Genomic DNA, 24,800 nt, shown 5'->3' on the forward strand with positions numbered 1-24,800 from the left:
GATATTTTGTGTTTTTGCAGTGTGATTTTAGCTGATAGCTTATTTCTGGTTAATAACCAACAACAGCATGTGAGCTAGCTTCACTAATGGCTAATTATCTCCCGTCACTGCAGAGGTTTTATAATGGCTTTCAGAGTTCAGGGCAGTTTGTCCTCAGAGAAAATAGAGTTTGAAAAAGATGCTGCATGTGAAACATCCTGAATTCAAACAATTAAAGCTGAACTTTAACTGAGAAAAAAGGGTTGGATAAAAAAGATCTGGATTGGTGAGTCTCATTTTATAGTGAGAGCATACACTGTAAAACTAAGCATCCTGCTTAACCTAAAGTGAACAGAATGTAATTCTCACCAATTAGTTTGTACTGATTTTAAACGAGCGGTGTGAACTTCTGGATAAAAAATTCTGGATATTTTCTGTCAGTTTGAACAAAGAAACAAATAAAACGCAGAAGAAGGAACCGTTTCAATCAAATAGTTTTCTTTTTATGTAAGTAGGTTCAAGTTAGAAGCAATTAACCTGCATGTTAGATGATTTAACTTAAGTTAGTTTCTTAAATAAATTATGTTTTCATGTTAATTTATAACATGAAAATAAATTGGCATGGCATTTATTTTCATGTTATAAGTGAAATAATCTGCCAGTAGTACTTTTTTTCACCAATATTAAAGAGTTAATGAAGTCCTACATTTTGCTAAAAAGTTTCATATAAGTTAGTAAACTTGAATTAAAACATAATTAAATATTTACAATAGAAACTAGATCATAAACACTTGGTAGAATTTTGTGTTTTTGCAGTGTAGGAGTTAAATTAGGGAGCAAAACATCTATGTTCCTGTAAAATAATTAAAATAATAAGTATTTAACACAAGTATTTATAATGTTAATGTAATGTTTGCTATAAGTACTTATAACATTAGTAAATGTATTAATAAATTGATTAAATGTATTAATAAATTACAATTATTAATACATTCATTATTGTTTTAATTTATTGCTAATAAATTAATATAAAAAGTACGTGTAAAGCACTTTACTATGTATAAAAATCTCAAACTGCTCCATTAGAAGTGAAATATTTTTACATTTGTTGTATTTTATAAAGCAGCAGCAGAAATTATCTTAAATGCTTTTCTGAATGAGTCTTTGCTGCTGACGATGAATCTCATTTGTAATTTTGCATTTCAGCGCAGACTGTAAGCATGAAGACGGCTTAGCTAAACGATAGCTTCGCCATGGCAACACCACATCTCATTTCCATAACAACCTCATCAGAAATCTTAACCACAACGTGATTCAGCTTCAGTTCGAAACCAGCCAGCTGACTCAACCTCCTTCACATTTCAAGAAAGAAACTCCAGATTTTCTTATTCCCCATAAACTCCAAACTATTTATCTAAATTCATCTGAGTTTCACTAAACATGCCATGATGGCATCTGAGGGCAACTGCAGAAAGAAAACAAACAAAAAAACCCCTCTGAGATTAAACAGAAAATTTCTAGAAAAAATCTTTGGGAATTTCTAACCTTCATGAGTCAAAAATGTGCGAGAAGAAGCTGACAAATTTTAAGACTAATCTTAGAAATTTTCTGGGAAAAATAAAAGACATTTCAGAACTTCAAAAGTTGAAAATTTGTGAGNAAAANCTCAGAAATGTTGAGNTTAATACAAGAAATTTTCTAGAAAAAAACTGGAACTTTATGAGCTCCAAAAGTTGAAAACTCGCCAAAATCAACTCAAAACTTTTGAGATTGAGCTCAGAAATTTATAGAAAAAAACTTTGCAATTTGTGAGCTTGAAAGGTCAAAAACTTGGTAGAAAACCTCTGAAATTTTCAGAAAAATACCAGAAGTTTTCTGAAAAAACCTGAAAATCTCTGGGCTCCCAAAGGCAATAAGAGAAAAACTCACAAATTTTAAGAAAACTCTCAGAAATTTTCCAGAAATAACTTGAAATTTCTGAGCTCTAAAAGTTGAAAATGTTTTAACTTTTTTAACTTTTGAACTCAGAAAATTTTCTAACTTTTTCTATAAAATATGTGAACTTAACCTTAAAATTTAAAAGTTTTTTGGCCTAAATTTACTCCTCCTTTCTTTTTTCTTTGTAGTTAAATTTCAACTTTTCGAAATTTCTCTTTCCACATTTTCAGCAATTAATCTCCCTGAAATTCACAACTTGTAGAAATTTATTTAGATTAATCTCAAACTTTTTTGGCAGAAATTTGCTGCTCTTCCTTCTTTTATAGTTTTATCCGTACTGACCCTAACACTCCATCACACGCTCACGCGCGGCTGCTGCGCCACATTACCTGACTAGAATTGATGCAATCTGTGAAGGCGCTCCTCCTGGAGAAGAAGGTGAGGAGCTGCTGCCAGCGAGACGAGGAGGTGGAGGGAGAGGAGGAGGCCGGAGACGAGGTGGACGGAGACGACGTGTGTGGAGGCGGCAGCTCCTCCGACGAGCCTCGCTTCGGTCCCAACTTCTGCTTGATTCCTAGCCCCGCCCCTTGACCTCCAGATGCCCCGCCCACTCTGGAGCTGCGGGGGTACAGGGTGTTGTTGCCAAAAATGTAGTTCATAGTTCCAGCTGTTCGACTCCAACTTAGATTTTATCTCCTTTCCACCGTTTCATCCCCGATTCTTCGTCCCAGAAAAAATCTGCAGTCGGATTTCTGTTTTTCAAAAATCTTTTTTTCTGTTTTTTTGGAAAAATTCTCAGTTTTTCTCATCAGATTTGAAGAAACGAGGCGGATATTTGTTCAGCTGGTTGCCTGCTGTGGTTGTCCATGAATGTTTCCATCATCCCAGGTGAAAGCGTCCAGAATCCACTTCCCCGAGCGTCCAGATTCCCGTCTCTGATGCTTCCTCTTTGCCCCTCGTCAGAGGAAAAAAAAAGAGTTAGGGGGAACGAGCGGCAGGATATGAGGATTGATTATTTAGGGGAGTTCACTCCCTCCCTCCTTCTCTGCGAGTCCAAGATGACCAGTCAATCTCCCCCTGTCACTGTGCCTTCTCCCATTAAATATAGGAGGAAGCGGGGAGGGCGTGATGGGTGGCTGAGCGGATGAAACGAGGGAGGTGGAGAGAAACCTTCGAGGATGAGAGCATCTGAAGTAGGTGGCTGGCAGCAGGAATCATTCTCCAACTCTTCTGCTTCTCCTTCTCTCCCTCTTACATCTCTGCTGTTCCTCCAAGTCTTCCTTCTTGTCCGCTTCACTCTGCATATTTATCTCGTCTCTTTCGGCAGCCTCCAACTGACCTGTGTTTGCTTTCTCTCGCTTGTCTTTCAGCAAATTGTCTTTTACAGTCTTTTATTTCAGCTGCAACCCGATGCTGTTCTCTCCCTTACTGTCAGATATTATTACTGCTGGAAGCCCCGCCCCCTACGATCCAGTCAGCCAATCATGTGACACCACCCTGCATCTTTTACTCCAAACATTTTCTAATCCTGTTGCAGGTCGAGTTCAACGGAAAGCGGAGAACGATTTGATGCACAAAATAAACTTTGGAAGTGAAAATGTATGGCAATAGATTTGGCGTTTCAGCGTGTCTGCGTGTGTGTGTGTGTGCGTGTGTGTGTGTGTGCGTGTGTGTGTGTGTGTGCGTGTGTGTGTGCGTGCATAATTGTGGAAGCGATAGAGATCTTCTCCTAAGGCTGTTTTTCAGAGACTGCAGCACCCAGCTCTCCCACACACTCCTTTCTCTGTCAAACACGAGCGTACATAAACAAGTAAACAAAACGGCTAGAAAACAGAAAAATCTAATATATGAAAATAATGATAATAATCAATAATCCAGGTAAAAATCTAAATAATCCCAAAGTCATGCGCTAACATTTAAAAACACACGGCTGCGTTTGCCTCCCGGTGGATTAGCCACAGGTGGGGCAGGACCCCCTGTCACAGCTTCTCCCCGCGTCTCCGTGGGAACCGTTGCCACGGCAACAGCTTGCCGAGGCCTGAAAATACACCTGGCACACGCAGCCTGACTAATGTGTTGTTTCCTCGCATTGGGATGGATGAGATTTTTCACACTTTCCATTAGACTTCTGAACCGAGTTTTACTGCAGATTCTGTAAAACTCAGAGCCAACCAGGTCGGTGTGTTTAGTCAGGGGAAGTTTCTACAGCTAACGTCTCTTATTGAGAGAGCATTGGAGACTCAATGTCACCGTCTGTCAACCAGACTATCAGATAATTTGGGGGAAAAAGGATAAACAGCAACATAAAAGGTTTTATTGTCACCAGGAGCGTTTCACTGAATGAAAAATGGGCAAAAGGATTCAAATCTATGCTGTTATTTGGACTTTTTTTTTCATGAAAATGAGGTTAATCTTATAATTTCAGATTTTGTTTGCCAATTTTTTACTTCTGGAGCTCAGAAATTTTCACATTTCTCTTGCAAATTTCAGAGATTAATCTGAAAATTTCATCTTTTTATTTTTATTTATTTTTTTTGCAAATTTCCACGTTTTTTCTGTAAAATTTATTAAATTAATCTCAATTTCTTTTTTCCCGCAAGTGTTTGACTTTTTGAGCTGTGAAATTTTCCTATAGATTTTCTGAGATTAGTTTCAGAATTTCTGATATTTTCTTGTAAATTTCTGAGTCTTGGAGCTCATCAAGTGACAAGTTTCTCCTGTAAGATGTCTGAGGATCTTTCTGAGATTCTTTTTTTTCATTATTACAAAATTATGGCTTTTGGATTTCAGAAATTGTCCAGTTTTATCTTGCAAATTTCCAAGATTAAAAACTTTATATTTTTTTTTTCTCAAAAATGTTTGATTTCTGGAGTTTAAAAATGTCCAAGTTTTTTTTATGTCTAAGATTAATCTCAAAATTTATGATTTTTTCACTTGCAAGCATTTGACTTTTGTATCTCAGACATTTAAAACTTTTTCTTGCAAATTCCTGAAATTAATAATAATTAATAATAATTAATTTGTGAGGTTTTGGTGGAGATTTATTCCTTTCTTACTATCAAAAAATGACCCTAGTTTGTCGCTGTAGAAACCTGAAGTGCTTTTAAATGTAATAACTGTTTGTACCTTTGGGTTTTGGACGGTCTAAATGAGTTTAAAACAAACTTGTCATAAAATATTCAGTGGGAACATTTCCCTCATGCTGTTATTAGTACAGGCTGCAGTTCAGAGGGCCGGTGGTTCGATGCCCTGCTTCTCTGATCCACATTGTTAAAATCTAAAGCTCTTATGCATCTGAGAGTTCGTCTCGTTGATAGTGATACTCAATGAAAGCAGTTTCAACAGGTCTAACGGCATTACGAAGGCAGAATATGAATCCATTAACCAGCAGCTTCGTCTCTCTTTCCCATCAGAGCTCTGAAGTCTTTCTGATGGCAATTATTATATATTAGTCTTTGAAGATTGTGTTTAGGGGAGAGGCTGGCTTGACTGACGGCACTTTAAATGACACTGAGTGAAAAAATTCACTTTAAGAAACTTTTTAGAATTATTGGTGTGTTTTTGTTTTTGAATTTGCCTTATAGTGCATCACAAACCTTGTTCCTGTTGGATAACCAACCTTTAAATCATTTCAATATTCTGCTGTTAAGGTATTTTGTATAACTGAAGCTTGATCCAAAAAATGTGGACTCCTCTCTTAGAATAGAATAAAATTCTGACTGAATGGAAATCTTGAGCCTTTAAATCCACAAACCTCTTGGTAACATCTCTATGATTATAAGTTCATCCAGTTTACAGATAAAATTAACACAAAACGCTACAACGGGTAAAAAAAATAAGGGCATCATAAGGTAATATTTTATAGATTGTGAAGGATTGTGGTCAGAAATGACAAGAAGGTACAAGAGGTAAACACAAACTGAACCACTTTGTCACATGTTATCAATTAATCTATAAACAATTTATTAGTTGTTAATAACTCTTTATTATTCATTAATTAAAAGGGAGAATGAGACTGAAATATAAAGTTTACAAATGCTTATTGTGCTTAAAAAGACAATATGAACTGTTTATTACAACAAACTCCAGATTAAAATACATCTGTGAACAAATTTGGCTCACTATTTGAAAAGAAACCGGTAGATTTAGTCTCCTCAGTCTTAATTAATGCATAATAATCAGTTATTAATGATTTATAAAGTGTTATGAGATTACTTAATAACATATCTATGAACTATTTATTATCCATTAAAGGAATATTTATTTTTGTGTTACCTCTTCATTTACAGATACAAAAACAATGATTTCATTTGAATATCATTGCAGCCAGTGAATTATACAACCTGTGTGCGGCTAACACGGAGCAGCTAGCTGAGGCTAGTTGAGTTCAGTGGCACACTGACCGTGTCTCAACCCTTAATGCACTTGTCTCCCTCATGCACTTCTTTTTCTTGTCTCCCTTAAGTCAAATGTCAGCCAGTGAATGCCAACTCTATCAATATTTCAGAAGCAATTAAATAAAGCACACATCATAAATGTTTAATGTCACACTGCTGAGAAAGCCAAATTTTCTCTTCTATCATTACAGGTACAGGATGCCAGTGGCGGCCTATGAGGCAAACACTGTGTTTACTTGGCAAGTAAACAAACTGTAAGCACTCAGTTTGGACTCACACTCCAACCACTTCAGTTACATTCAGCAGGTAACGTAACTACACATCAATATCTAGCTTGTACATGTAAATATATGACAGGGGTTGTCAAACAAAACCTCAACAGATGTCATAAATATCACCGTTATCAGCATCACTAAGCCGATCCTGGTGCTTTCAGAAGCACTGAGTGAGAGACTCTCTCCTTTAGCATTCCTAATCATTTTGGCTTCCCCCCAGCCCTTCCATTAGACCGCTTTCAGATTCTGGTAAGGCCGATTTTCCAAAGCTATGTCAAGCTCTCATGGTAAATAGCAAGCACAAAGAGGAATACACCAGAGCCTTAGTAGAGGAAGAAAGCAGGAGCAAGGAGATAACGTCAGGACAGAAATACTGCTTACTAGAAGGAATGAACTTAATATAACTTATACATGTATACTGTGTTTATACACGTTAATCTGATCCAAACGGTGCCACATTGTAACCACAAACTTAAAACCGCAAGATTGAATTGTTATTAGAGAGGATGGATCCAAAATATCAACAATATCGATACCAAGTCACTATTGGTATCATATCTAGACTTTAGTTTCACATTTCTTTGACAAATTCTACTGTGTTTTTGTGTTGTAGTTTCTCAGCTCAACCTACAAAAGGTTATCATTTGATTTTCTCTCAAATTAGAATGATTTGCACTTTGTTTAGGAAAAAGCTGCACACAAATTTGTTTTATTACTTTGTTTCTGTTTATCATATTAATAATGATATCATATCAATTCAGTTTATTTAAACACTTCCAATTCACAACACGCCATCTCAAAGCAATTGGCATAAACGTCCAATCATTCGCAATTTCCAGTTGATTCTAGTTTTCAAACAATGCAGTCAAATTAATATTCAAATTGGATAAAAAAAAAAAAACATTTATAAAGAAATCAAGCAGATAGCATTGATAGTTCATTATCACAGGAGACATAGCAAACATGGCTAGATAAGTGAAATCAACTCACTCACTCTGTGGTTGCCTAGCAACTCACTCACTCACTCTGTGGTTACCTAGCAACTCACTCACTCTGTGGTTACCTAGCAACTCACTCACTCACTCTGTGGTTACCTAGCAACTCACTCACTCTGTGATTGCCTAGCAACTCACTCACTCTGCGGTTACTTAGCAACAACTTGTTGAGTAACAGAAATTTCAGATTTCACCACTGCTTGAAAACGTCATGGAGTGAAAACTGGATAAAACAGAAAAGGTGACACCAAATGCAGTCTGGCAATTTTTCAGATGTTTAAATCAAAATACGAATCGATAATTATTGATATCGACCGGTATGAAACACTTTTATGGTGATAAGTTTTTCATAACATGACATAAAAAGCGTTCAATTGAGGCAAGAAATTTTAAAAGCAACTAAATCTCCCAACATCTTTGGTCATTTTAAAACTCGGGACCAGAAGAGGACACAGAATCCAAAGATTTTACTCAAGTACATGTAAAAAGTAGCCATCCAAAAAAAATTACTCAAGTACCCAGTAACTGATTAAATTATCAATCAATATTTAAAAATTATATCAGATGGACCAAAAAATAAAGTGAAATAAATTTTGGTATTTTAAGGATCAAAATGACAATAATTCATATAATTAACAAAAAAATGTCAAAATCAGGCAAAAGAAAATGTTTCCAAATCAGTTTCTATCAATGAAAAAAATTATAAAACGTTATCAAAAACTGTGTGTGTCTGAGTCTGGTGAATTTCTGGTTAAAACATGTTTATTTTTCACTCAGTGGGTAGAAAATACAGAAATTTTACTCAAGTAAAAGTAGAGATACTTCATAATAAAATCATTCTAATTAAAGTAAAGAGTACAGCGTAGTAAAAACACTCCATCAGTACATTTTTTTCAAAAATGTTACTTTCAGTAAATGTAACCAGTTACTACCCAACTCTGTCTGTAAGCAGCTGCCTGTAAGTTTGTTTGAAAGTTTCTTTCAAACTTATGCATCATAATTCACTGGAAATCTATGTGGCACAATGTTGTATGTTATTGCAAATGTAAAATAAATGTACTAATCCCTCAGATATAAATATAACCTAATTGTTAAAAAGTAATGAGAGTGAGTCGGTGAGTCAGAGAGTGATTATTTTTCAAAGTTTTATGTCAGATGACCTATTGCGTAAATCTCCTTTGCTCTGAGTTTCAGGCAGTGGGAGGAAAAGCAGATCATTTGGGGAGTGGAGAATTGGTTGATTGGCAGAATGATTAACTATAGACAGACTCTGCATCAGTCCGTCTGTAATTCTCCCTTCGTCTTTCGCCACTCCCTTGCTCACTGTTCCATTACTTCCTTCCTAATTATCCGCATTATCTTAATGACTAAAAGCCGCTAAGGTTTCTAAGTGAACATACTGCCGTGTGTGTGGCATGGGAAGAAATCATGCCACACACATGGCAGAGGTGCAGCATTCCACCTCTGCAGAAGAAGCAGTAAATTTAACCAGGGAGTTATTTAAAAGATTGGTTTGGCTGCTTGCTTTGAAGGCACTAATCAGGCTGACGTATCGGACAGGCGGGCAGGAAGTCGGTAAACTCTACGCAGGTCGACACGGTGAATCAGGACGCATCCAAACATGCATCTTCAGTGACTGCTTCTGATCAGATTGGCTGCTTTTTATCCAAACAGGGTAGTGAAAACACAGCAGAAAAAAGTTACACAAGTTTAACTTCTTGGGTTAAAATCTTGAATTAAGACAAAACTAAGTTACAGCAAGACATAGGAGCTTGCTTTAAGAAAAATAATTCCTTAATATCAATAATAAAAAACACCAGTTCCACTGGCAGATTATTCCACTTATGTAAAAGAAATTAGATAAAAAATACTTAAGATTTTGCGGTTTTGCAGTGCAGTGTGGAAGATTAGGCTCAATATATTCAATTAGCCAAAGTAAAATATTCAGTAATGTATAGGAGCTTGTTTAGAGTCAATAATTCCTAATATAAATGGAAAAAGTACCTATTATTTCACTTATAACAAGACATTTTTCCGTGTTACAAATTAAACAATCTGCCAGTGGAAGTAGAACTTGGTTGCTAGGTGACGGAATGGGCTTGGCTGAGGTTGCTAGGTAACGGCGCAGGGGCGTTGTTTTTTAAATAAGTGAAGCAATCTGCCAGTTAAACTATACTTTTTTGTCAATGTTAAGGGAATTATTTCCCTATATGTTGCTGAAAAGGTAAGTTTGTCTTATTTCAGGTCTCCTAACATATTTTCACTAGAAACTCAACAAAATCTTACTTTGCAATACAAACTAGCAGTTCTGGTGTATATTTTCGCCTACAGATAATCTAATTTGTGTTCTCATATTGTATCAACACGTCTATAATAATCAGAACCAGACACTACCAGTAATATCATTCAGCACCACTCACAGCCTGGAAACGGCGACATATGTTTAAAATAAACTGCAATGCAATCATGTGTGCCCATTGTAATGTGCAGCGACACGTTACGCCCTCATTCCGACACTTCACTGCAAGATTTATGCCAGCTTTCAGAAGCAGAAATATCGGCTTAAACATAGGTGATGAGGGCTATTTGAAACAATTTATAAAAACTGCTAGGGCGTTATTTAAAAGACTGGTGTTAAATGACCAATCTGTAGTAAAGCTACTACTACATTGTAGTTTTATACACTGTAAATATTAAAAATAATTAATAAAACAAGCAAGGGACTTCCTATTACGGTAGGCATTTATTGTGTCATTTATCATTTGTCATGAGAAATTACTTATATGAATTTTGATTGTTTTTCACAATAAATTCCAATTAATGAAGTTTAAAGCCTTCCAAAACTGTCCATATATTTATAATTTACTATTTGCTATTAAATCTGTTTGGTTTTGTGAATTCATTCAGTCCCCTTATGTAGTTTGTCCTCTGCTGCCTCCTGCAGGTCACAAACTGTAACTGCAACTAAAGTGAGTAAAAGAAGTAAAATATGTTCCCAGTTCTAATAATGATCTGGATTTACAGACGCAAACAAAAAACAAAAAACAAAACAAACAAACAAAAAAATGAACAAAAACAAAGGAGACTAAACCAACTGCAAAAACTTAAAGTTTTAGGTATGAAATGAGATTATTAAAAATAAATATCACATCAGTACTTCCATTGACAACATTCACATGCACTCTGTTTTTAGAACAAATATATACATAACTGAATCATCCAGATCTTAAAATATACATGCAGAAATACAACATATTTTTAAAAGACACATGTACCACTTTGCCAACAGAGGTGAACATATCGCTTGAATATTTTTTGTCGTATTGTAAAAATAACACAAATGTACGACGGTGCATTGGGGCCACTGTTGATAGAAAAAAATGGAGGAATAAATTTCTGCCAAAACTTTTGAGTTCAATCTCAAAAATATTCTAGAAAAAAGAGGAAATTTCTGTAATTTTCTTAAAAAAAAAAAAAAAAAAAAACAAAACAAAAGTAAGATAAAAAGAAAACATGGACATTTCTGAGTTTCAAAGGTTGAAAATTTGTGAGAAAAAAACCTCAGAAATATTTAGATTAATCACAGAAAACAAGAAAGCTTCTGAGTTTGAAAAGTCAAAATCTTGCTAGAAACACATCAGATAAGTCTCTGAAATTTTACAGGACAAACATGGAAATTTCTGAGTTTCAAAAGTCAAAAACGTTCGACTTTTGAAACTCAACATTTGCTCTCAGAAATTTTCCTTTTTTTTATTTTTGAGATTCATTTGAGTTTTTGTGTTGGCCTTTTACTCTTTCTAATAGAATGTGTATATTCAATGACCCCAATACGCCATTGTATAAATGGCAATATTTTCTCTGTATGATTAAGTTTTAAATTTTCAAGAGACTCCAGTCCACTTATGTCTCCTTCTTCTAAAAACCTTCTGGAGTCATTTTCCCCTCATGTCTGATTCCCTCAGCTAATAAAATCGCTGGGACTGTTGTAAGTATTTCTAACTGTACGATGTGTAACAACATTCAAGCATCACTGACTCCAGCAAAGAAATAAACTAATAAAAACATGGATGCTGAAAATATAACTGCATGCTCATTACTGTGAACCAACCAGACATGCATGACGTTTGAGGCCATGAATACATGCAATGGCCACAAAGCAAAGATTACCTGATAGTAGGAGTGGCTTTGTGAGTACAGGGAGGAGAAAGGCGGGGCTGGAACCTCATTTAGCCTCTCGCCTTCTGGGTGAGGCCACGCCTCATCATCAAATGGAGCCTCAGGTGAGTCTACCTACGGCGTACAGACACAGCCCAACAGTTGGTCAAAGTTGGGGTAGTGTTACAAAAATCTGAAGAAATGAACCGCTGTTTAGCGCTGTCAGTCATGGTTCTGTCATCAGAACCTGCTATGAATGCTAAGGCTAGTTAGCATGGTCACCAGTGACTGATAAACCGTTTTCCTGTAACAGGATGTTGTTTCTCTGCCATTAATTTATTTAGAAACTCCTACATGAGGTTGATGGACAATGCTAGAACCCACCTCCCTGCTCTGATTGGAGAAATACCCCGCTCCTGGCTAAAAACAACCAATCAGAGCCAAGAGGAGGGTCTTAGTACTGGCAATCATGCTAAGGCTAGTAAGCATAGTCAACAATGATGATGGATTAACAGTTTTACTGTAACAGCAGGTTATTTCTCTGCAATTAGCATATTTAGCAGCATGTTCACAAGGATGACTGACAGCGCTAAGACCCTCCTCCTGGCTGTGATTGGTTGTTTTGCTCAGGGAAGAGGTGGGAGAAATTGCTTTTTTTAAAACTGATTTTCCATCTCATTCTGTGACGACATAGTAGCAGTTTTAACAAAAATGTAAAAAAAAAAAAAAATTTTTATAAAACTTACATACTGCAGCTTTAAAAACTGAGCTGCACTTACATTTAGGATAATTATATTATCTCTAAACAAGTTGAAGTTGATAATGTTGATGTTCTCGACCGAAAACATGTTAAAATAGAAAATAAATTGGGATTTCTGTTAATGGTGTGAAAATTAACCATCTACATCTGACTGTACACTCAGCTGTAATTCAGTTTAATAATAATAATAATAATAATAATAATAATAATAATAATAATAATAATAATAATAATAATAATAATTAACTGAAACATTCTGGAAAATAAAGTTATGCTTTGGGATGTGAAGAGAAAACGTACAAAAGTAGATTTTGAAAAGTTGCTGTGCTCGAGATGAAGCGGAAAACTGTTTTCTGTTCTCACAAATGAAAAATGCAACATGGTTAGAAGTTATGGATGAACAGAAGCGAGTCAATTTGATAAAAATACAAAACTCTGTACAGGTATTTGGGGTCTGTGTGAATGAAATGAGCGATTTTACCTGCTGAGCATTACATCGAGTTTTAGATTTCTGCTATGAAATGAGCATCAGAGTCGCCCAAACTGGTAAAATGAACCTGACTCAAATTCAGGAGCCTGTGTTTGTTTTTTCTTTTCGTCATTAATCAACTAAGCATACCAGATTTCTACGTTTTTTTGGACACCACAGATTTTTCACGTGGCCCTACTTGCAGTTTTTGGAAACGGGGTTATGCGGAGCGTGACTGTGTGAGTGAATGTTTGGGAGAAGAGACAGAGAAAGGAACATTTACATGGCGAGGACAAGATGGCTGGTCCATCTGTCATACAAAAGGAAGCCAGATCCAGCACCTGTGGTCACACGCATTCAAATAAACACACACCATCTGGGAAGAAGTTCTCAAAATAAACCCAAAATCCCAGCAGCAAACACACACGCTGACCGCAGACGGAGGAGTTCTCCTCGCAGATTTTATCCAGACAGACAGGTGATAAGTCTGCAGAAAGCATTGATGATAATGGAGATAATGATTCTGTGATGTCATAAAGGTCAAGTTATCCTAAATGTCCCCAAAGTAAATAACTTTAATTTTTAAAATTAACAGTAAAACATATTTGTTGTGATTTTTGGAGTGAGTGGTATCTAGTCACAAGATGGAGCTGCACATCAGCGTTTCCTGCAACAACAAATCTACTTGGCTTTGGCTAAAGTTGTCTGCCTGGTTAACCTTTGAACTGCTGGTTCTGACATTTTATTACCACAAAGATGGAAACACGAAACACACTCAGCTCTGTTATGTACCTAAACAAATACAGACGTGTTTCTATCAAACATAGAGACAGATTTTATAGAATTAAACCACCACACATGCCAGAACATTAAAACAGAAGAGGGAGAACATCGTGATCTGATGAAATGAAGCCAAAGACAAAGAAATTAAACATGTTAGTCGCACCAACTTGACAGGAAGTTATTATTTAACTTCACCAGTTGTTAAAACACCAGTTACTGTAGCAGTGATGTTGAAATAGAATCTGAATAAATGCAAGTCAGAAAGAAAAAAAGATGCAGTGTTAATTCTGATGCAGATGTGTTAAAATCAACCAAAATAAGGAGGATTTAAGAAGACAAAGGCAATGAAACAAAGTATTTTATAACTGAAAAATGGGACAGGAGCCTCAGCACAGATCTGCAGAAGTATTCTCCTGACAGAAAGACAAAGTTTGTGGCTGAAGGTGAATTCAGACAACCTTGGCTCCAGACTTTGTCCACTATGGTTGACGTATTTTGAAAGTCATGTCTTTAAAGATGCAGTGTGCAACTTTTGTAAAAAAAATATGTCTTTTAAACCAGACTATCAGGTGTTCATAATGATAATCTGCTATGCTTGGTTCAATTGGGAACCAAAACTGCAACATTTGTTACATTTTCAGCTGCTGTGGTTCAAATTCACACTCATCTGTTTGATGAACTAAACTAATTGAAAAACCAGTTCCCCTCCTGGCCTGTGGGGGCACTGTACCAAGAACCACAGGAAACGACACAGAAACTTTTGAAACTTCCTTCTTCACAAAATGTAAACAAACATGGAGTGGAGTCAGATTTTAGCGAAAGACTACAAGCCGTTTCTCCTTGCATCGCTAGACTCTTCCCTTTGTTTTAGTAGTATTTACCCAGAATGCCCTGTGCTGTAGTCCACTTCCTGCTCCAGTTGACTGTTATAAATGCATTCGAACTGCACCAGGGTTCACGTCAACTAAACCAAAATCTAGGTTTTAGGTGGATCAGAGTTCGATTATGCTTTCAAACATTCGCGAACTAACTGGACTTTCTAAGCAAACGGACCAGAGTTTGGTTAAAGCGGACCAGACAGGGTTGGTGTGATCGCAGCCTGAGTGTCCACAGTGAGCAAAAAATAACATTCACGCGACTAATCTCTGACACCGACTGAACATAACTACTGAAGTCACACAGGGCGCAACATGGAGTTACCTGAGCAGGTGCGATGTGTGTATGAGTGACGTATCCGTGGACATGTTGGATCTGGGAAAGCTGCCGCTCCGCCACCTGCACCAGCTCCGCCCCACGCAGGTCACCGTGGCGACCAAGGGAGCCGTCCCTCCCCAGGGATCGGTCCCGTTCTCGCTCCATGCTCCCGATGCCAGCTCCATCTCGCCTCCAAGTCCCTCTGTCCCTGCCTAGCGTCCCTCCTTGTCTCCCCAGGGTTCCTCCACTTCTTCCAAGAGTCCCTCCGTCCCTCCCCAGAGTCCCTCCGTCCCTCCCCAGAGTCCCTCCGTCCCTCCCCAGGGTCCCTCCGTCCCTCCCCAGGGTCCCTCCATCCCTCCCCAGGGTTCCTCCATCCGTTATCTCTCCGGCTATTCCCATTGGATGCTGATGGCAGGTGTGATGGTGGAGTCTTGGGGCACCTGGTGAAGCCCCTTCCTCTTCTTGGTATCGATACTTCTACAGCGATGGAGGGGTTAAAAAGTGGGAAAGTAAGAAGAAAATGCAGGAAAGGGAAAGGCAAAACACGGTTCAGGGAATGAAACACAAAGGAAGAAAAATAGAAAATAGATGTTAATAATGAGAAGTAAATCATTTAGAGTGAAGATTTAGAAGAGTAAAAAAAGAACAGAGCGTCACCCTTAAAGGGGCAGTATTATGTATTTTCCAGACATATATTTCATTTTATACCACAATCAAGTAACTGCTTTACTTTCAGTTGTTGTCTATATCAAATATGACTTAAAAGCAATTTGACTTCCTAATTTAGCTCCTTGAAATTGAGTCTCAGCCTCTTTACAAACTCTGAGAAGTAGCTCCTATAATGAGCTCAGCAGTTCCACCAGGTGTTTGCTAATTGCTGCTGGCTAGTCTGAAGGAGCTGAGGACTAAAGGATTTCTCAAACAAGCATTAAAGAACCAAAGAAACACTCCAGGTATGTTTTTGTTGAGGGAATAACATCATAACATGACAAAACCCGTTGATTTTACGTAGTACTGCTCCTTTAAAGAGACAAACAGAGCGTGAGTGTGTGCACACATGCATGTGTAATTAGATGTTAGATCGGACATTTTCTTAGTGTAAGCACACAGGCCAATGCAGGTGTACACTCAGCATGACAGTAATTGTTTCCTGAGCTTCCCGTCCTGCACATGCGTGACCGTCCCGACTGACACGCACGGCTTGAAGCAGAAGTTTTCAGGCAACATAAAAAAAATTAAATAAATAAAACACTGAGCCAGGACGGTGAAGAGGGGACTAGAGCGCCTCAGGGAGTAACAGTTTCCTTCTCTCTTCCTCATAACTGTACATCATCATCATCATGCCTCTTTCAGTTGCAACAGAGAGCCACACCGATCGCTCTCCTCGAACTCAGCTTTTACAAACACTCTGCAGCTCCTTTATGAAGTATTAGGCATTTTGTTTTCCTATAAAGGACAAAATACAGAGAGAAAAAGGAAAGTTGATGGGGGAGGGGTGTACGCTGTGATGCCAGATGTGAATATAACATTCATCCGGCTGAGCAGCAAGGAGGAAGACCCTCAGTACAAAAAATTACATCAGCGCAAACTCCTTTACTCACTGAGCTAATTTAGTGGTTCCATGGGTTTTAATCTTTTATTTTATGTTTTGCTTTTAAAACAATCTGAGAAAACAGGATGTGCTGTGAAAAACAGATGGCTTCTTTAAGCTGGATGACAAACAAAACGTGGCTCACATCAAGATAACAGAGTAATTCCAGCAAAAGCTGCGCCTCCAATTAAAGACAATCTAGAAACAATCTCTTCCCTCCATTCGGTAAATGACAAGTTTATAAATTATATCCTGAAAGCGCAGCTTGATCCTCACCTGGGGTGAAGGTACAGTGAGAATCTACTGGAAAATGTGTGAAGCGCTCATTTAAAAGGCTTTGTGGTTCTTATGCAGAAAGACTGCTTAGCTATTTAAACCAGAAGAAATAATGTTTTGCATGGTAATCCATGCCACTGAACGTCCTTAAGACATTTTATATTTGCAAATATTAAAATGTCAACAACACAAATCCAAAGAAAAAGGGCATAGATGTTAAAAAAGCTACCAAACAGTTTAGCAGTTTTCTCATTAAAGATAACCTATTATGCTTCTTTGTACATGTTCAAATCAGTCTATGGCCTATGCAAAACATTTTAATTTAATATTTTACACAAAATCATCCTTAGATGAGATTTCAGTGTGATCAGTTCTTTGTTTAAGGACCTCCTCTCACTTTAAATCCTCATAAACTGCTGCTGACTCAATCCCTAATTCAACATTTACACTTGCACGTGAAAATGTCTGCAAACAGACGTGCAATTTCACAACTGTACGTCATTGAAAAGCAGAAGTGGAGCCTCCTGCACAACCAACAAGAAAGCAGCACGTGGTTTCTGGACAGTAAGTCAACGACAAAAGACTTTTCTATCAGCCATTGTGCAGCACATATAGCGGTAAAAAAAGCTGACCAAACATGCTGGAGCTCAGCTTGGGTTGCTAGGTAACAAGCGGAACTCTGCTGTGGTTGCTAGGTAATGGGGAAGTGCTTGCTGATTTGTACAAAGGCTCATTTTCTCAACACAAAAAAACATTAACTTACTGCCAAAAAACTCTTTGTTGGGTTTTTTTAAGCATTTGGGTTGTTTTTAGAAGCAGTAGAAACCCAAACGGAAGAAGAAAAACATAACTGTGAATTTTGCTCAATATGTCCCCTTAAATATTAATTTAAATCAGTTTCATTTTGGCACACTTCACACTTGATTCATTTATCCCATTCATATTTTAGGGCTCTCATAGCCACATCTCTAAATGCCCACATAGGGATTTTCAGTGACACCAGTGAAGTCGTACTACTCTGTGAAGAATGCTGTTTAACAATTTAGCATCCTTTCAAGGTACTTTTCTCTCTGAGACGTTCAAGGACATTCTGCTGCATGGTTTCTACTCATCCAACCCACATGCATTCATAATTCCTCTGACGCAGAACTGGGGTTACGCTCATATATGCCCTTGGTGAATCTGCAAGGACATTTGATCAATTTTTGATGGCACTTATAATTCGTACAAGGAGGGCAAGTCAAGGTAACTTTATTTAGATCAAGCTATTCATACACAAAGAAACACAAAGAGCTTTGTAAAAGATCAAAAGGAAAACTTCATGATTGAAATCTACAGAAATATTCACACCTAATATCATGTATTGATTTAGAGGAATAAATTAGGTTTAATGATTTCTTATATTGCCATAATGTTTGTGTTGTAATTTCCTTTGTTTTGTATTTGATGTTTGTGTTTATTGACAAAATGTATGTAATTAAGTCATTTGACCTTGTTTTTAAAACCTTTGTTTTTAGTAAGACAAATTACTTATTGCCAACAGATGGAAAATAAGGATTTTGGTTAATTCTGGCTTATTTTAAATAGTGTATGTTGTTCCTGCCAAATGAATTAAAAAATTTCAAAATAGACCAATAGGAGAATTTTAAAGCCTATTTTTTTAACAAACAATGATTTTAAACTAACTTACAAGTGTCTTGTATAGGAAAGTTGCTAGTTTCCTGGATTGCTAGGAAGCTAGGACGGCTAGTTTCCTAGCAAACTTTCCAATAGTTTACTAGGAAAGTTTGCTTGCTAGTTAGCAAACCAGCTTAAGCCTCCATGTAATCATTCTTGAGAATACTGAATATAAACAGACCTCATAAATAAGGTATTTTTATTTTGAAATCCAGGTGATTAACAAGATGTCATAAAGTCAGAGCAGACGTTTCTGAGCCGACTTTGTTCAGGGTGTAACTGCGTCATTCGAGTTCAGGGTACAGTAAGCGAGGATAAATTAACACTCCTATCAGACAAACAGAGCCTGTAGCTAAGATAAGAGACAGATTCACCTCCCCTGCAGAGAGCCAGACAGCCACACAGACAGTATTAATACCATGACCTTTTGACCTCTCTGTAGGTAGCCAACAGACAGCAAGAACACACAACACTGTGTGTGGATATGCATTTATTTATATTAAAAATGTGATTATACTGATAAAACATATCAAATAATAATGGTGTAATAGGATTAATCAAATAATTGCATGATAAATTAAATGAGGTTGATAATTTTCATCCAAATGCATTTTATTTATGGTTTCGGTTGTGTGGGTTTTTAATGTTTAATTATTATTTGTGGTTGTTGGTTTTTTTATTGTCCAGTTCCCATGTAGAGTGTTCTGTCAAAACCTAAACTTTATTACTGTTTTACAATAAAGTTTAGGAAATGCATTATTATGGCATAATAAATATATCACCTACAAATTGTCTCAACACAAAATTTTTATTGCAGTAACTACTGGGACAATTTGTTGTCCAAAATACTTTTTTTTTCTTTTGTGACAAGCCTATTTGCAACTCTTCTTTTTTATAATTATTTATTTCTTTATTTCATGTTGACCTGAGCAAAGGTTTTGAGTGAAAAGGAGCAATTTGAAGAAAAAAAACCTCTCAAAAGTTAGTTCACTACACCAATTAAGCATCAAACAATCATCCATCTTTAATCACAAACAGGAAACGTAAAATAAACATGTTTTAACCAAAAATTCATCAGACACAGACACACACCTGCAGTTTTTGTTAAAGTTTCATAAGATTTTTATTGGAAAAAAGTGATTTGGAAACAATTTCCTTAGCCAGATTTTGTTATTTTTTGCTACTTATGTGAATTATTGTCATTTTTGTCCTTAAATACCACAATTTTCACTTAACTTTACATTTTGGTCTGTTTGATTATGTAATTTGTAAGTATTTTAAGTATTAAGTGGTAATTTGATCAGATACTCAGTACTAGAGTAGACTTTTTTATTGTTGAGTAATTTCTTGGATGGCTACTTTTTACTTTTACTTGAGTAAAAATATGTTGAAGTACTGAAGTACTCTGACTTTAGTACAATTTTTGGGTACTCTGCTATTTCTCAGGTAATATAATGTGAATTTTATAAAATCCAATAGAAATTATTTTCTAATAATAATAATAATAATAATAATAATACAAATATCATAATAATTGAGCCAAATGGAAGAAAATGAATGAAAATATGAAAAAAAGAGAGATCATAGAGCTAACTATCCTCTTGGTCTATTTTTGAAATTGTGTTTTGGTTTTTTAGGCAGGCAGTGGGCGGCTCTTTACACGGGGGAGCGCATAACACTACAACATCCACTTCCTATGAATTCAGACAGACATGCCCCAAACCCACTTCCACTGCTCCACACTTTAACCTCATTTAGGCCAGCATCGACCAAACGAGCCGATCTTACCCTTCTCATGACATTCAGCCCGGTTTATTTTCTCTCCCCCTCTCGCCATGATGTTTTTTTGTTCGCTGTCATGTCGGTAATTAGCCAAAAGCGCCGGGAAAAATAATGTGGCGGGAAGCATTTGAGCAGCGGGGCGCTAGGACCATGAGGAAGCCCTGGCTGGAACGTTGTCACAACGCTGCACGCGCTTGCCCTCTGCACTTAGCCACACAAACACACGCGTACTTAACCGTAATTTCAATCATTTCTCTTTTTATTTAGACGGTTAAACAAATATAAAATGAATGAAAATATAAATAAAATAAAAGTTTAAAATGTCTCTTTTTGTATTTGTGTGTTGGCTATCCAAATATGAGCCTTCCTAATCAGAACTAAGCCTGCAGATTGCCCGCTGACCACAACCACGCACGCACGCACACACACACGCACGCACACTCTGGCACTAACATACATACATTTAGAGATGCAGGAAGATGTGAAGTGTGTGTACGCGCCTGCTGTCATGTGTTAGTGTGTCAGCCAGTCCTGCATAGCCAGAGAAACGTGACTAGATTGGGAGCAGATTCAGCATCCTGGTACATGTGTGTGTGTGTGTGTGTGTGTGTGTGTGTGTGTGTGTGACAGAGTAAAGCCAGGCGTTAGTCACGCTTGGTGAGATATGAAAGAGCAGGGGATCCTCTGCCGTAAGGAACTTCTCTCTCTCACACACACGTCTGCATCTTTCTCTCTTTCCCTGCATCATTCCATTCTCTCCATCCCTCACATCGCTATCTTTAATGCGTTGTGGGTCTGCATGCAGCAAAAAAAGCACCTATTGGTGGTACATAGCAGCTAAAATCTTTTAACAGTGTCAGAAATATGATTACATTTCCAAATATATCTGTTAAGGAATTTTAAAAGACTTTCCTTAAAATTGTGGCACTGCTATGACATAAATGTTACAACTGAGATAAAATCTGTTGTTTTTATTTAATAAAACAAATATTTTCCCACAGAAGATTTAGGTTTTTGGCAAATTTAAGCAGGAATGAAATAAAATCTGGATTTAAAGGAAGATTTTTCCTGCTTGACTTCAAGAGGGGTAGCAGTCGTGAAGCGTCTTGCGGACAAACACGCAGACCTTTACAGAAATAGAAGAACAGATTCATCTATTTTGAATGTGTTCAAATGTCTGACCTAGTTAAGGTGGGCTTGATTTATCTTCTGAGGCACTTAAACACTCTCAGAAATGGACACATCGCAGGCGAGGTAAAAATAAAAGCAGCTCATTCTCATGCATTTAAAATTTATTTGCAACATCTTTTATGTTTGATCGTTTATCGCCCGACTCAGTGTGATCTTAGTCGCATTAAAAATGATTCATATTATCTTTTCCTTATGGGAGTCTAAAGATAAACAATCTGCAGATTTAACAGAGAGGAACCAAATTTTACCTAAATTAAGCATGCAAACTCGCAAAAATATCACATTATCTGTTAAGTGTATCCTAACTGAAAATGCTGTTTCATAAAAAAAAATGCTTTAATTACAATCTGAGGGCTAAATTGGTATTTAGTTCTGTAACCTAGTGTTAAATTATCTATCTAAATCTTATTTAGTATTATCTCTCACATCTCTTTAGTTATGTGATGTCTTTTTTGTGAAAAACAACAAAAAACCCATACCTAAATATCATTTGTTACGTTGCTATGGCAACGGGGCTGGGGCTCAAAAAGCTGATAATGATATTGACCAACAATATGAACCATATAACTCTTTCCCAATTAGTTTTTATTTATTTATTCATTTATCATTCCAAAAACAAACAAATAAAAAAAAGGATTTATCTGGTTGAACAGAGAAACTAAATCTGCTTTTGATCTTGTCTTAAAGCTGCAACATGTAATATTTATAAAAGTATTTTTTCATATATTTGTTGAATCTGTCTCTATGTCATAACAGTAAGGTATGAGACAGATAATCTGTGGGAAAAAAACAAAACAAGCTCCTCTGCCTTTTTCCAGCGCTAACTAAAAACAACCAATCAGAGCCAGAAGGCGGGTCTTAGCGCTGTCAATCACTCTCCATGTGGCATTGCACATCTCCATAGTTAGCATGGCCACCAATGACGGTGGATAAACGTTGTCCTAGAACAGTAAGTTTATTTCTTTGCCGTTAGCACATTTATCAGCAAGTACAATAGGATGATTGACAGTGCTAAGTCCCTCCTCCTGGCTCTGATTGGTTGTTCTTGGTCGGGTCTTTTCATATATTATGTCTCATAAACTGTCACAAAATGGTGACAGCTTTAACAAATATGTAAAAAAAAAAAAACATTATACTGCAGCTTTCATGTTAAATTTTAACAACTTTGAAATGTTTTTTCTAGAGTTTAAGCAACAGCTGACAAAGAGACTCAACAAAGAAGATAATTACAAATCAAAATCATTGCACACACCACAATCCCAATTTGTCACTGGAATACAGCGAGTACAATAGTTGATTGGCAGCGCTAAGACCCTCCTCCTGGCTCTGATTGGTGGATTTTGGGCGGGAGCCACCTTTCCTTATAATTTCTGCTCATAACCTGTCATGTCATGGTGACAGTTTGAGCAAATGTGTGAAAAAAAGAAATTATACTTTAGCTTTTGTGTTTATTTTTAAAAAACGTTAGCATTTTAATTAGCAAAGCAACCTTTTCAACACTTAGCATCTGATCAATAAACCAAAAAAAGGTAACATAATTTCAAACAAAATCATTGCAGAGTCCACAATCCCAATTTATCTTCGTCTCTGTAAATCCTGCCTAGCTTTAATTGTAGAGGACAAAACTCCGGCTCTTTCAGCTGAGCGCGCTTCTGTTGACTCGTTCTTCCCTCTCTGACTGCAGTGTAGCTGTTGTCTCTCGGCCAGCCTCTATCTAACAGGCTGTCACGCTGAGATGATCTAATAGGACAGAAGTAGAGTCCATACATATCATTATAGCCTCAGTGCTGCACTGTAGCCATGAATGTATGCACTCATTTACAAGCAGAGTCCTGCGGTTTTATCATAACAGAATATTGCACACTTACTTGTGGGAACTAAATATTCTCCTTGCAGCCCAAAGCGCTCAACACTCAAAGAGCTGGGAGAGGAAGTGAACTGTTTGTGTCTCGCACACTTTAGCTCAACCAGGTGTGGATTTCTTAGTGCTCTTTATGAATGTACTATTTAAAAATGCACCAATACGTCAAAGAAATCGCTGCTTAAACTGTTTGGATGGAAGTTTAATATTTGATGCGCAGGTTTTCCGCTCAGTGGTTTCAGAGTACTTTGCGAGATGATTTAGGTTGTACTGATTCGATAATGTTACATAATCAGCATGCGTGTAAGAAATTCAATAGAATAAGAAGTTTAACAGTTTCTTAATGAAATGTCTATTCAGAATGGAAACTTGTGCTTTGGAAATATTCAACAGAGCAAATGTCTCCACTACCTTAAAATATTCATTAGTTTCAGAGATGCTGTGTATAACTTTTATTAAAAATTTAACTATGTTGTGAGAGGTAAAATGTGAAAAATTTAGGCTTCTCCACCTCAAAAAAATTCACCAATCCTGGATAAAACCAACCAATCAGAGCCAGGAGGAGGGTCTTAGCGCTGTCAATCATCCTCCTGTACAATGTGCTAAAGGCGGGAAAACAACAGGAAACAGACATGTGAGGCTATGCTAACTAGCATTAGTATTCGTCGCAGTCTAAGTTGTGGTGAACCAGCGGCAGCTAAGCAGAGAGTAAGCAGGATGGGATGAGCATGAGAATGATTGACAACGCTAAGGCCCTCCTCCTCGCTCTGATTGGTTGTTTCTGACTGATTGGTGCATTTCTGCAGTTCTGGTCACAGATTATTTCACAGATTATCTGTCTTACATGATACCTGTCATAAGATAAGTAAGTATACAAGTTGCATAATGCAGCTTTAATTTACAACATATGATGTCTTTTTTTATTTTAGGAAACGTTACAGGTCTCCTGTGTGTTGTGACTCCTCCAAATCTTCTCAACTTTTTGTCAGAATTTAATCAGAAATGGTTTGCTAACATCAACACAATCCTAAACAACACAATTATTACTTCCCAACATCCATTCAGTCATACTGGTTGCAAACAGGAACTTTAAATAGCTTGTGACCTTTTGACCTGCGATCTTACAGTGAGAAGTTGCAGTACTTTCATTTAACCAGAAGTGGGCAGAGTACCTCAAAATTGTACTCAAGTGAAAGTAACACTATTTCAACATATTTTTATTCAAGTAAAAACTCCAAGAAATTACTCAAGTAGCAGTAATAGGTATTTGGTAAAAGGTTTATTTCAGTACTCTGTAACTGATCAAATTATCAATCATTTAATGTTTAAAAATTACATCATCAGACGGACCAACATGTAAAGTTAAGTGGAAATTTTGGTATTTTAAGGTAAAAAATTACAATGATTCATAAGTAACAAAAAAATAAAATCAGGAAAAATGTATTTTTTTTCTAAATCAGTTTCTTTCAATAAGAAA

General features: G+C 36.8%; 1 protein-coding gene and 1 long non-coding RNA gene across 8 annotated transcripts in view; one reads left to right on the forward strand and one right to left on the reverse strand.

Annotated features, from left to right (window-relative positions):
- The window catches only part of LOC106938268 (discs large homolog 1-like protein), a 126,804-nt gene that overhangs the window by 71,506 nt on the left and 30,498 nt on the right, over positions 1-24,800 (reverse strand). For 4 of the 7 annotated variants that reach the window (XM_015020196.1, XM_015020202.1, XM_015020242.1 and 1 more), the window contains 2 exons: positions 14,952-15,422; positions 11,752-11,874 (listed from right to left, as the gene is read on the reverse strand). The exons of 1 other annotated variant lie outside the window; for it this stretch is intronic. In XM_015020196.1, coding sequence (XP_014875682.1) covers positions 11,752-11,874; positions 14,952-15,422 — 594 coding nt within the window. Of the gene's footprint in view, positions 1-2,306; positions 3,537-11,751; positions 11,875-14,951; positions 15,423-24,800 lie in introns of those variants that run through there. 2 more of the 7 variants (XM_015020211.1, XM_015020250.1) reach the window with 2 other exon arrangements.
- Positions 6,073-11,786, forward strand: LOC106938313 (uncharacterized). Its single transcript, XR_001422590.1, has 3 exons — positions 6,073-6,620; positions 11,473-11,569; positions 11,696-11,786. It is a non-coding gene; the product is annotated as an uncharacterized LOC106938313 (long non-coding RNA).

This window comes from Poecilia latipinna, unplaced genomic scaffold (assembly GCF_001443285.1).
Source record: "Poecilia latipinna isolate Pla-1442-1.1 unplaced genomic scaffold, P_latipinna-1.0 Scaffold82, whole genome shotgun sequence".
NCBI classification, from domain to species: Eukaryota; Metazoa; Chordata; class Actinopteri; order Cyprinodontiformes; family Poeciliidae; genus Poecilia; species Poecilia latipinna.